At 43.3% G+C, this 12,522-nt stretch overlaps 1 protein-coding gene across 1 annotated transcript in view; it reads right to left on the bottom strand.

The window, feature by feature from the left end:
• PSMD1 (proteasome 26S subunit, non-ATPase 1) overlaps positions 1-12,522 on the bottom strand; it is an 89,194-nt gene that overhangs the window by 75,388 nt on the left and 1,284 nt on the right. Inside the window, exons 2-9 of the mRNA XM_028731931.2 lie at positions 10,601-10,644; positions 9,017-9,090; positions 8,594-8,763; positions 7,671-7,876; positions 6,567-6,710; positions 5,356-5,582; positions 3,601-3,664; positions 1,201-1,329 (exon numbers count right to left, since the gene is read on the bottom strand). Coding sequence (XP_028587764.1) covers positions 1,201-1,329; positions 3,601-3,664; positions 5,356-5,582; positions 6,567-6,710; positions 7,671-7,876; positions 8,594-8,763; positions 9,017-9,090; positions 10,601-10,644 — 1,058 coding nt within the window. The remainder of the gene's footprint in view (positions 1-1,200; positions 1,330-3,600; positions 3,665-5,355; positions 5,583-6,566; positions 6,711-7,670; positions 7,877-8,593; positions 8,764-9,016; positions 9,091-10,600; positions 10,645-12,522) is intronic.

Genomic DNA, 12,522 nt, shown 5'->3' with positions numbered 1-12,522 from the left:
GTTCGCAGAAGGACTTCGGGCTGCGCAGTGGAACTAGACTTTCTGCTGCACGTGCCCCCACCCCACAAAAATCAGTTATGGGTTTCCTCCAACCTTTTAGAGCAGAGTTGGGGAGGGTCTAAGAGGGGAGGAAACAAGAGATCCTTGCACTAAGGGAATGACTTCATTGGAGTCCTCAGTTCCCCCACTAGAACCCCTTTACTCTTGGATCAAGAACCCTCCTTGCAGCTATTGCATCTTAGCTTCTTCTCTTCTCTGCTGGGACAGCTCATTTGGGGTAGAACTTTTTAAAGAAATCTCCTTTTGCATATTACAATTACCTCTTTTGTGTTTTTCTCTCTGTTCTATGCTCTCATACCACATTTTGCTAATATGCAAATATTCTTTGGAATTTTGAAGTAAATTAGTTTTTAATAATAATAATAATAAATTATTTATATCCCGCCCTCCCCAGCCGAAGCCAGGCTCAGAGCGGCTAACAACAGTAAAAGTAACACAGTTTACATAAAATCACAATCAATTAATTGAAATACATTCTAAAATCAGTTCATTCAAAAATCTGAATCAAATTAATGGCAACCACTGGGCTACAGTTCTGTGAGGATTACAGAAGGAGAGAGGGGGTCAGACTGTGCCCTGACCAAAGGCCTGGTGGAACAGCTCTGTCTTGCAGGCCCTGAGGAAAGATGTCAAGTCCCACAGGGCCCTAGTCTCTTGGGACAGAGCGTTCCACCAGATCAGGGCCACGGCTGAAAAAGCCCTGGCTCTGGTTGAGGCCAGCCTAACCTCCCTGTGGCCCAGGACCTCCAAGATGTTTTTATTTGAAGACCGTAAGGTCCTCCGTGGGACATACCAGGAGAGGCGGCAAAAGGCCTTTTGCTCAAGTCTTTATTAATTTAAATATTCTCAGTATCATTCTGCTCAGAACCCACAGTGCAGAACACAGAGGCACATTTCCTTCATGGGTTGTATTCCTGTACACCTGTTGGAATTAACAGGCCTAACTTTGCCATGTTCATTAATTTCATTGGGTCTACTCTAAGTAACACTGAGCTGGACACCACTCCTTATACTGTATTAAATAGCTAGCTGGTAACGTAATGCTATCGAAATGTCAAGATGCATTTTTCAGCCTCGAATCCAAAATGATCTCCCAGCGCTTGATGAAGCAAGCCCACACAAATCATATATAGGCCTTACCTTTGTGTTTTTTAGAATCATGAGGTCTGTGTTGTTGTTTCGTATTAAGAACTGCAGGTGTAACTCAATGGCCATTTCACCACTTAATATTTTAATCATTTTGGGGATCTGATCTTTCGACTCTGGGTTCTTCGGATATGCACATGTAGAAAAAGACAAAAAAGAACACTTTTCAAAATCCCAACTAGTATCTCAAAACACTAGTACCACCTTATCAGCCACGGTCACTTTGGCAAGTTTTGGCATGTACCAAGTACAGCTAGATTTATTTTGCCATCTCCATCAATATTCATGAGATACAGGTGTGGCCACGCAGTTCAGTACCTTCAATGTTTCATTCTCTGTATTCATTTATTGTAAAAATATAAATAAATGTATATTTAAGTACAGTCATACCTCAGGTTGAATACGCTTCGAGTTGAGCGCGTTCAAGTTGCGCTCCTCGGCAACCCGGAAGTAACGGAGCGCGTTACTTCCGGGTTTCACCGCTTGCGCATGTGCTCAGAATGACGTCATGCGCATGTGCAGAAGTGGCAAAAAGCAACGCACGTGTGCGCAGACACACCGTCGCTAGTTACATTTAATTCTAGATGTGAACGGGGCTCCGGAACGGATCCCATTCGTATCTAGAGGTACCACTGTACAGTGGTACCTCTGGTTGCGAACGGGATCCGTTCTGGAGCCCCGTTCGCAACCTGAAAGGAACGCAACTCGTGTCTGTGCATGCGCACGATTCGCAGCTTCTGTGCATGCACATGACGTCATTTTGCACGTCTGCGCATGCGCGAGTGGTGAAACCCGGAAGTAACCCTTTCCGGTACTTCCGAGTCACTGCAGGACGCAACCTGAAAAAATGTAACCTGAAGCAAATGTAACAAGAGGTATGACTCTATATTTCTGTAGGAAACATTCCACTGAAGAGACTCATAAACTACAGCCATAACTAGGGGTGGGAAGACTTTGGGCTTGTCAGATCTACAGTACTTTGTTTTTCACTAGAACCCCAAGACAGAGCTAGGTGCAAAACAGATACAGGTAGAATTAATAAAATAGGATATCTCTTGTGTGTGTTCTCAGGCGAAGAGTTTGCTTTCACTAACAGGACTGAAGTAAGCTCACAGTACTTGCCTTCAGAATTCCATTCCTGTTAGCTTTTTTCATTTCACCAGCCAAATTTAGGTAGGAAAAGTAGTTTTGTTATTTCCGTTGCTAAACAACCAGGAACGAGAAAACCTTCACCACCTTCTGCAAATCCTGCATGGGTCTACTAGTAGATCCCAATCTACTTTCTGACCAACCCTACCTTAAACTAATCCCTCTCAATTCTGTCTTTTCAAATTGCATTCCAGCATTAAGTTGAGGAATACCTCTGGGATAATTTCTGTATGCGTTCACCTTGGCATTTCACAAAGGAAATGATTTGAGACACACTTCTTCCCAAATGCTCACTCAAACAGCATGGAATCTCCACCAATCTCTACTTATTCATGCAAGAATAGCCTTTTTTTCTTTTTAAATGTTTGTATCTGCTTGAAGGTCATTTAATTTTCTTGCAACGTCCACACAAGCAACACAGAGAAAACCTCCACAATTTGGAGACAATTTGCACTGTGCCCAGAAAATGGCCTGTGTGCACCACGGCTGTAGGAATTACTGAAGCCAAGTCAGCGTACACTTGATGAAGAGCCCTATATAAGACTGACTCTTGTAAGAGGAAGGCGACATAAAAAGCCCTACATTTAGGGTAATTTCTTTTCCTTTCTTACCCTACTGTATTTGGTGCTTTCTCCTCCAAACGTCACAAGCAGCTGCAAAGTGCGACTTTTTCAACTTAAATATTTACAACTGCAATCAATGACCAAATAAGGCATTATTTTGTTTCCTACTTTCAAGGGCAAACCTTTATAACACACACTAATGCACCGAACAGTAAAACAGCAATAAATCTTTACGTGGGCTTCACAGGGCAGCTCTGATCTTTTATTGTTGGAAAAACACGCTACATTAAGCAAGCATTCCATCCCCGAAAGATATGGAATTAGTAACTCTCTCATCCCTAGAAGTCACGGTTATCTGAGGGTGATCTGTTGTATAGGTTCTGAAAGTAGTAAAATCACAGCAGCCAAAGTCAAGTTGATCTAGGACTATAACCCTGTGATTGTGTGCTTTGGGGAAGAGAATATACACCGTGCTCCACAGCCTTTCAAGGCTGCAGTGAGACAACTGTGCAATGCCTCTGCTTGCTTTATAGTTGGGTCTCTGTTTTATAGCAAGATATGCAAGGGGTTGTGATTTTAATAATATTGTGCATTACCCTGAAGCCCACAGGATAAAATGCAGTCAAGAAATCTTATGAAATAAACAATTCATCAAGGATGCTTTACACACAGCAACACTTACGGTTTGGACAGCCTTCACTGCAGCAACAGGACTATTTGTCTTTTCTTCTGTCTCCATGGTATCACTATAAGAAAAGAGAGAGGAAAACAGTCTAACTTGCATTGTAACCTATGCCAAAACTACTGAGAAGGGCACAGGAATCAATAAGGTAATGAACATTTCATTTCACAGTCCTAACACTTCTACAAGTCTCCACACCTCTTAAAACAAGAGAGAAAAGGCAACTGTGTTTCTCATGTTCACGACTGAGACCAGTCAATACAGTCAGCAGAATCAAATGCTGAAGCTTTTTCTGCACTTGACCACTGAAGATTGCAGTTGTGGGAATACCTATTTGAATCCCCACCCCAAATAGCAGGAGTATGCTTTTCCCTTTATGTACAACTTTGCAAGGCTGAATCCATCTCCCTTCTGTGCTCTTTGTTCTATAAGGAGCCTTAAAAAAAAAAAGAGGTATATATAAACACCGACAAATGGGGAACACTGGCCTGCGAGCGCTCTGGAAGTTTATTTTTAAGAGACACGTAAACCAGTCATAACTAGGGATGGGGAGACTTTGGGCTTGTCAGATCTACAGAACCTTCCTTACAAGTATCTAGGAATGGTGGTACAGGCCTCAGGAACCAACAAACTACACATAAACTCCATCGGGAGTGCAGCGGAAAAAACCTCAAACTGTATCCTTAAATTCTTTAGAGCACAAGGGAGCTTCTTTGTCCCCGCAGCTCTAAAATTATACAAGGCCAAAACTTTGGCACAACTCCTGCATGGTTCCTTTTTGAGTCTGCCTTCCTCTGCTTTCTCCCCCCTTGAGAGAGTCCAATCTAGACTTCTTAGAGCTCTCCTCCAAGTCCCCAGATGTGTCTCAAACGCATGGGTTAGATTGCTTTTCAATAGAACTGTAGGAGGAATCTATGGCTATCCGGGGAACGGACAGGAACTCAGTACCTTAAACCAAACTACAAGTTCCAAGATTATTGCTGGAGAGGCGGCACAATTTTGTTGTGTAGATATAATGACTGAAGTGTGTACGGTATTTACATACACTCAAGGGAGAAGGAAAGAGCACAGGGTACAACTGCTTGGTCCTCTTCTCTTTAGTTCAAGAAGCAGATTCCCTGACATCTAACCAAAACCCACCCTGTGATCCGGTTAAATCCCAAGGCTAGCTCTGCCAAAGGTCCGTATAGTTAAAGCTATGGTTTTCCTAGTAGTGATGTATGGAAGTGAGAGCTGGACCATAAAGAAGGCTGATCGCCGAAGAATGGATGCTTTTGAATTCTGGTGCTGGAGGAGACTCTTGAGAGTCCCATGGACTGCAAGAAGATCAAACCTCTCCATTCTGAAGGAAATCAGCCCTGAGTGCTCACTGGAAGGACAGATCCTGAAGCTGAGGCTCCAAGACTTTGGCCACCTCATGAGAAGAGAAGACTCCCTGGAAAAGACCCTGATGTTGGGAAAGATGGAGGGCACAAGGAGAAGGGGACGACAGAGGACGAGATGGTTGGACAGTGTTCTCAAAGCTACCAACATGAGTTTGACCAAACTGCGGGAGGCAGTGGAAGACAGAAGTGCCTGGCGTGCTCTGGTCCAGGGGGTCACGAAGAGTCGGACATGACTAAACGACTAAACAACAACAGCTCTGCCATACACCACATTGGAGGGCAATTCATCTTGCAGCTCAGCACCTGACAGTATTTGTGTTTTCAAGCCACACGCCATCCATTTAGATGCTTCTCGCGCAAGCTCCCTTACCCTTCCTTCTCTGACCCTGGGACAGTCCCTGTGTTGGTTGACCCAGGCACAGAATGAATAGGGGTGCCAACAGTGCGGAGGTTCTGGATAACGGAAGAGAGGAACTGCTGGCTGGCACTTTCATACAAGTCAAAGCAGATCTGGTAAGCCATGAGAAGGTTGTCCTCCTTGACCAGCTTCTCCAAGATGTCGCTCACGGCCTGCGGGTCATCCAAGAAAATGAGGCACTACGGGAGAGAGAACAGAAGAAAAGTCAGAGGATGACTCAGCATGGAAGTAGGAGTTTCATAAGGCCAACGATTTCTTATGCATTCATTATGTAAAATTTACTAGAAACATGTATCTAAATCCCATTCCCAATGAGCTCATGTTCATGTTTGGAGTGGGGGGTGTTCCCCATTTCTATGCTTTTATGGGCATTATTATAGTGGTTCCTGCATGCCCTTGAAACCACTATAATATACCAAACAAGTCCCCAAAATGTCACCTGAAATAAATCTTCCTCCTTTCCTCTTTTCCCCTTCACAACAACTCTGAGGTAGGCTACACAGAGATAATAAATAGTTTTGTTCCACCCTCTCAGCTTTGTTGCTGAGCAAAAATGTAGAGTCCAAGGGTTGAAGATGTTCCTATCATGCAATGGAACTTCCCTGAGATTCTCTTCTTCCACATCTTCCCTGAACCCTCCCAAATCTGCTCTGACAGTTCCCCCAATCCTCCAGCGTCGTGGCAGAAGCGGAAGCCATTCCACTCATGCAGTGACTTCACTAATTCCGCCCCAACCTTTTTCACTATCCCACTCCGGCTTCTTTCAAGCACTCATTCGTTAAGAGTATTAACGACCAAAAGGGGGGAAAAGTTTCACAACCAAAACAAGTTGTCAAAACACATAAAAACAGCTGCTGTGTTCCTAAAGCACTCAACAGTGTGGGTGCTTCAGCTGAGCCAAGCTACATCAGTTGTTGTGAGTTTCTCTTGAACTACGAATTTTAGCAAGCAGGTCCCAGTATGTATCTCAGTTAATTTGAGTTAGCAACCACAATTTTCTTAGATGATGTGCATCTTACATTCCCCCCCCCCCTTCCTCCAAAGGGTGAAGTATGCATGCCACCATCTGGCAGATACTATTACTCAGATACCCTCCTCTTCCCCTGCTCCCAAGGCAAACTAGCATGTGGTCTGTAGTCATATGTACACACATAACACATTACCTGGCACACATTGATGAAGTCAGGTTTTTCTAGGTTCATGTAGATTTTAACCAGAACTCTCAATACCTGGTTGCGGAATTGCTTATTCTGCATCAAAGACATGCAGAGTTTTAAGCTGTACGCCAGCATTCCAGGAACATCATTCTGCCATGAAAGAAAATATTGCTGTAAAATTATTTTTCACAATTGTAATTTATTTTTTACCCATGGCTAACAGGCCTACCTCTTATCTTCTTGGAGGGTCATGAGGTGGAGAGAGACAACAAATAAGGCAAATGTGACAAAAACTAATCTGGCTAATCAACCCAAGCAAGTCTCACCAAACCGGCTTCAGTAATACTGAATGCAAAACATGAACACAATCCAAATTACTGGAAAGTGTACCTCATTCTATATCTCACTGCTGAAATGCCTACATACAGATAGGCAACATTTTGAGAACTGGCGCAGCATAGTGCCCAAGACCATGAGCCAAGAAGTCTCATTTCAGCTAAAAGGCTGCTAGGTGACCTTAGATAATCCACTCCTAACTTCTAATTGGCACAATCCATTTGCCACTTTTGCCATGGCGAGTGTTTCCCCAAACTTTGGTGACACTGACAAGAAGAGCACCACCTTTTGCTTTAGCTGGGAGTTGGAGAAGAGACAAGAATTGTGCAACACAGTTGTTTTTTTGAGTTGTGAAGGACACAACACAACTATGGAAAAACTCTGACTTGTTTGCCAGCTTCCATCTAGTGATGAAGACTGAGATTAGGACCTCTTGCACCATCCAGTGCTAAAGCAAGCCTCAGTCTGTTCTCTAGGAGTCAAAGGGGAAAGCTGGAGGTGACCACCTCAGCAATGGGTGGCCTTTTGAGTCCCAGGTGCAAGAGCATCCTGTGACATCCAGCACCAAGCCTGGAACTGCAGAAGCTAGGCAAGGGGTGCAGAAACCTTGTGTGGAACTACAGGGCCAATATGAGGAAGGGGATGAACAGCCCAGCCCTCTGTATGTTTGCTGAGGAGCAATTCCCACCGAAAGCTATTCTCAGGTAAGCATGCACAGGACTTCTGTTTTAGGGTGTGCCTGTGTCAAACATAACATCCTGTGCTTTCACCCACCGATTCCAAAATGGTTTTCTCAAAGACATCCAGCCTGCGCGTCTCCAAAGCTATCCCAATGGCTTGCTTGTATTTGTGATCATCTAAACAGCGCTGGAACATCTTGTTGACAATTCCTTCCAGACGCGGATCCACTGCCTTCTTCGCTCCCTCGGCCAGGTCGGCATTTTCCACACATTGTTTGGTGTAATGGTCAATGCACTTTGCTGGGAAAAGAAACAGACATGCTCCGTGTTAAGCTTCTCCAACTGGCCCAATATATCCTCTGTCAATATATCCTCAGGATGAATAATAATAATAAGGCTGAAGTACTAACATCTGCCAAGTTACAGCTGCAATTCAAAGCAAAGAAACTTTCATCACAAAATCATTTATTAACTCAACAGCACTGTAGGACTAAGACATTTATCGTCCTCTGATTTGAAGAAAAAAACCCCAATAACCCTGTGCTAAGCATTCATGGTTTCATCCCATGCAAGATTCTGCATGTGCTTCTTTGTACTGGGTCCAAATGTTGAATTCTGTGCAATCTCAGCTTTAATTATTAAAAACAAAGTCTCTCATCTTGCAAGATTATTTGTAGGATAAAGTCTCACTTCTCTTTCCTGCATAGCTACCTTTGAACATCTCATGCTCTTCAGAACAATCTTCTGCTATACGCAGACATTTCTTCCACTCTTCATGCAAAGAGTCCATGACTGACAATATCATGCCCCTTGCACCAACTGACATAAAATCTAAAACTGGATTCCAAGTAAAAACTGCAAGTTTGTTTCACCACATTAAGCAAATTTAAAGAAAGCAAACACTTCTCTTTCAAATCCTGGAAACCAGAACTTTGCCAAATCTGTATACTCCATTTAGCACTTTGCTAAACCAGGGTAGTCAGCTAGAATGTTTTCCGATTCAGAGCCCAGACTTACCAATGATCGTCTCCACATATTCTGAATTGTCATTGACATTGAAGAGGTTGCCTGCTCCCAGGGCATAGTTCAGTGATTCTTCAAAGGCTCCCAGGTGATAAAACACCTTTGAAGCCACCAAAGCAGCAAATTCACGACTCCGGAAGCCAACATCTTCATACAGGATTTCACTATAGCAAAAGCAAGGGAGAAACCATCAGCTGCCATGACTGACTCCTTTAAACAAATTTCAACTAACGTCCTGTGGATGATGGATATGCAATTTCTAAACCAAGAAATTCAGCTTATGGAATGTAGAATCTAATTTTTTTTTCTATTAACCAAGAGATAAGACAGGTGCATTTCATCCTTGTGCTCTTAACAGAAAAAACACCCTAATGCCAGGAAAGCCACCCTAATGCAAGAAATAATTTTTTTTCTTACATTTTGTCCACTGACTCAGAGATCTCTGCCCAGAAGTCATTGACAACAGCATTCAGTTTCTGAAGAGCAAATTCCTGCGAAAACCGAGAATTAAATTATTAGAGCTCTGGCCCCAGAATCCCACAAGTGCAGAGTTGTGTTACATAGATAGGTCTTAAAAGTACAGCCATCTCTACCACGTAGTTTCCCAAAATAACGCTTACATTTACCAGCTTATTCTGTAATACAGTGGTGCCTCGCAAGACGAAATTAATTCGTTCCGCGAGTTTTGTCGTCTTGCGATTTTTTTCGTCTTGCGAAGCACGGTGTCGGAAAAGTTTTGGAAAAGCTTCAAAAATCACCAAAGTCTTCAAAAACCTCAAAAAAGGCTACCACACCGTGTGCTATGAGTTGCTCCTCGAAGTCAAGTCGCAACTGTATTAACGGTGTTAAGGAAAAGGAAGCAAGCCCATAGGGAAAATCGTCTTGGGAAGCAGCTCAAAAAACAAAAAACCCTTTCGTCTTGCGAGTTTTTCGTCTTGCGAGGCATTCGTCTTGCGAGGTACCACTGTATTTGTCTAGAAGGATGCAGAAACTAACTTCTGTGCACAGTGATAAGTTGGCCCCACTAAAGGAATGCAGGGAGATGGCAGAGAATTATTTGACTACTTCCAGGCCACTTTTGCATGTCTTCGTCAGACTTAAAAAGGCAGAGTGCCAAGCTACCTTCTCCCAAATAGTGAACTCAGTGTGGCTGAGTAAGTAGAGAGCATAAAGCTTTGACTATTTTCCTTTTACTTAGACCGGCTTGCTCGCCATGGACAGGGGTCAGCCCTGCTTTCTTCTCAGACTAGGGTTTTACTTAAAGCTTAAAAATACCCAATGCAGGCCAAACATCACTGGAACCCACCAACATCTCTTTCTTCTTGAGTGACGGTTGTCTTTCCCGACATCATTATGTTTTGGCTAACTGTGTTATAAGCTGCATGCTGTAACAATGACTGAGCTGTCAACTAAATCATTGCAATGTTTAACAGAATGGCAGTGTACTGCATATAATCTAGATTAACAGTGCTGCTTGGAACCTGACAATGAGGATACTAATGGCTGCTTCAGACATTAACTTTAAAAACACAGAATTTTAAGAACTATGTCAACCTTAATGACCAGCTATGCATCAATTATATGCCAAGTTTCAACTACAGTCGTACTTTGGAAGTCGAATGGAATCCATTCCGGAAGTCCATTCAACTTCCAAAACATCCGAAAACCAAATCGCAGCTTCTGATTGGCTGCAGGAAGCTCCTGCAGCCAATCATTAGCCACAGAAGCCCTGCTGGACATCCGCAAAGCAGAACACTCACTTCCGGGTTTGCGGCGTTCAGAAGCCAAAATGTCTGAGTACCAAGACGTTTGGGATCCAAGGTACGACTGTATGTGCTTCTCCCATTCTCTGTTCTACCATCTCCAGAATGGAACAAATGAAAAAATGACTCTTACCTAACACTTTCTCAGTTGCTTTTCCTGGAAAAGAGTTAAAAGGATAATCCTTGACCCAGATACCTGTATGAACAAGTGTGTAAAAACAAAACCTTACACACTTACCTTAAGTTCTGGCTCTTCCTCATCAAGCAGTGAAATAATTCCAGCTACAAAAGAAAGGTCATGTTAGTCATCACAGAAATCAATGCAGAACTGTCACAGCAGATTCTACATCATACAACACATTTTGATAAACACAATTAGCTTCACCTTGTAATATTTAAGGGCATTTGTGTCTTCAAAACTACTCCTGCTTAAAGCACACTGGACTTAAGACTGCCATCCTATGCACATTTAAGTAAGAGTAAGCCGCACTGAACCTAGTTTTAGGGTGTCAAAGAGGACATTTCAACGGCACTTGCATAAGAGGCAATCTGGTGGGGGGGGCTGTATTTCCACTTCTATTTATTGCCATCTAACCACGTGTCTTGCAACAATAATTTCCCAATGTGGAAAGTAAGCAAGAGCCTTGAGGCTGCTATGTGGGGCTGCTACTCATGGGCAACATGAATGACTAAAGACATTTCAACTGCAGTATTGGTAAACTGTTGTAAATAGCGCCTCCCTGTGGCAAGAAAGAATTGCAGCCAAGCAAAACAGCTGTACAAAACTTGCTTGTTTTGTGTTTTCCTTCCTACGCAAGCAGCTAGCATCAGGGCATATGAACAGGAGGGCTAGTAAGTTCTATGGGTGAAGTCTGAAAACCTGTTTGGCAGTCATTCACTGTATGGATCCAAATAAATACCGTAAAATCAATAACAAGAGAGGGAAGCAAATAAGGTTACATGCAAACCCCTCTTCCTTTTCCCCCCAGAGCCTTACTGCATATTCCACAATGCACGTCAAAAATATAGTCCCAAATAAGCCGAGTTCTGACCACTTAGAGTTCTAAGTGTTCCCTCAGAGAGCAGCAGAGAAAAATTGGATAGTAGAGTATGAAAATGCATGGCAAAAGTAGAAATTGATGGCAGCTACCTCTCCCCATCCACTCTTCCTCTGTGATTCATCATCTATAGAGACTTTCTTAAAAAAACAAACAAAAATCCCCTTTAGCAATTAATTACCCCTTTCCCCCAATCCTTAGAGACAATTTAAAAAATAAGGGTAAGATTCAAAACAAGAGGGCCAGTGCCTCTACATTCCACTACCCATCTCTAGGGGCTCTTTCTGAACACAATCAGTGCCTGGCTACAAACAGACACTACTCCAGTCATGGCTAACATTTAGCAAGTGTGAGAGAAGCTGCCTCATGTCGCCTTCTACACTTCTTTTTCAGAAATGTCTCTTTCCCCACATCCCTCTCCATATAAAACCATTCCTTAGAACTTTTCACAGTTGAAAACAGAGGCATTTTGACACCTGCAAGACCTGTTTTATGTCCACATGCATGTTTACGTGCACATTCACAATCAAGACACAACGGCCCTGCACTCAACTACCCACAACTACAGCGCACATACCAACTCTTGTATTTGGACCCTCACTCACCTCTGGAAATTTACAGTGTGGAAATTAAGCACCCTCGCCCCTCTCGCTTTCCCCCCGTATACTGCCTCCCATTTACTATATGCATTACCTTTCCTTTAAGAAGTTCAAACTGTGCACACAGTCCTGACCTCACCCATTTTACCCTCACAACCACCCTACGAGGTAGGCTGAGCTGAGTGACAGCAACCAAGCATCACCCAATGCACTTTGTGGCTGAGCCATTTTAAACACGGGTCTCCCGCAGTCTAGCCTGACACGCCAACCACTGCCCCACACTGCTTCCTTCCCAACAGCTGTTTTGCCCAGAGGCACCCACTGGAGTCTTAGCTACACATATTACCACCTAGTGCGTAGCCTAGAACTCAAAGACGTTTTAACTTCCAGGGTCCTGAAGCACCTGAATAAGCCTACCATGTGTGTCAACATGCCCAATTTCTGTTGTTGCTTAAAAATATACATTTTGTAAGGCACCCAACATTCACCCCCAATAAAAGAAC

Source organism: Podarcis muralis, chromosome 6 (genome assembly GCF_964188315.1).
Source record: "Podarcis muralis chromosome 6, rPodMur119.hap1.1, whole genome shotgun sequence".
Taxonomy (NCBI): Eukaryota; Metazoa; Chordata; class Lepidosauria; order Squamata; family Lacertidae; genus Podarcis; species Podarcis muralis.
Note: the sequence above shows the minus strand (reverse complement) of the source record. Positions and strands in the feature narration are given on the sequence as shown.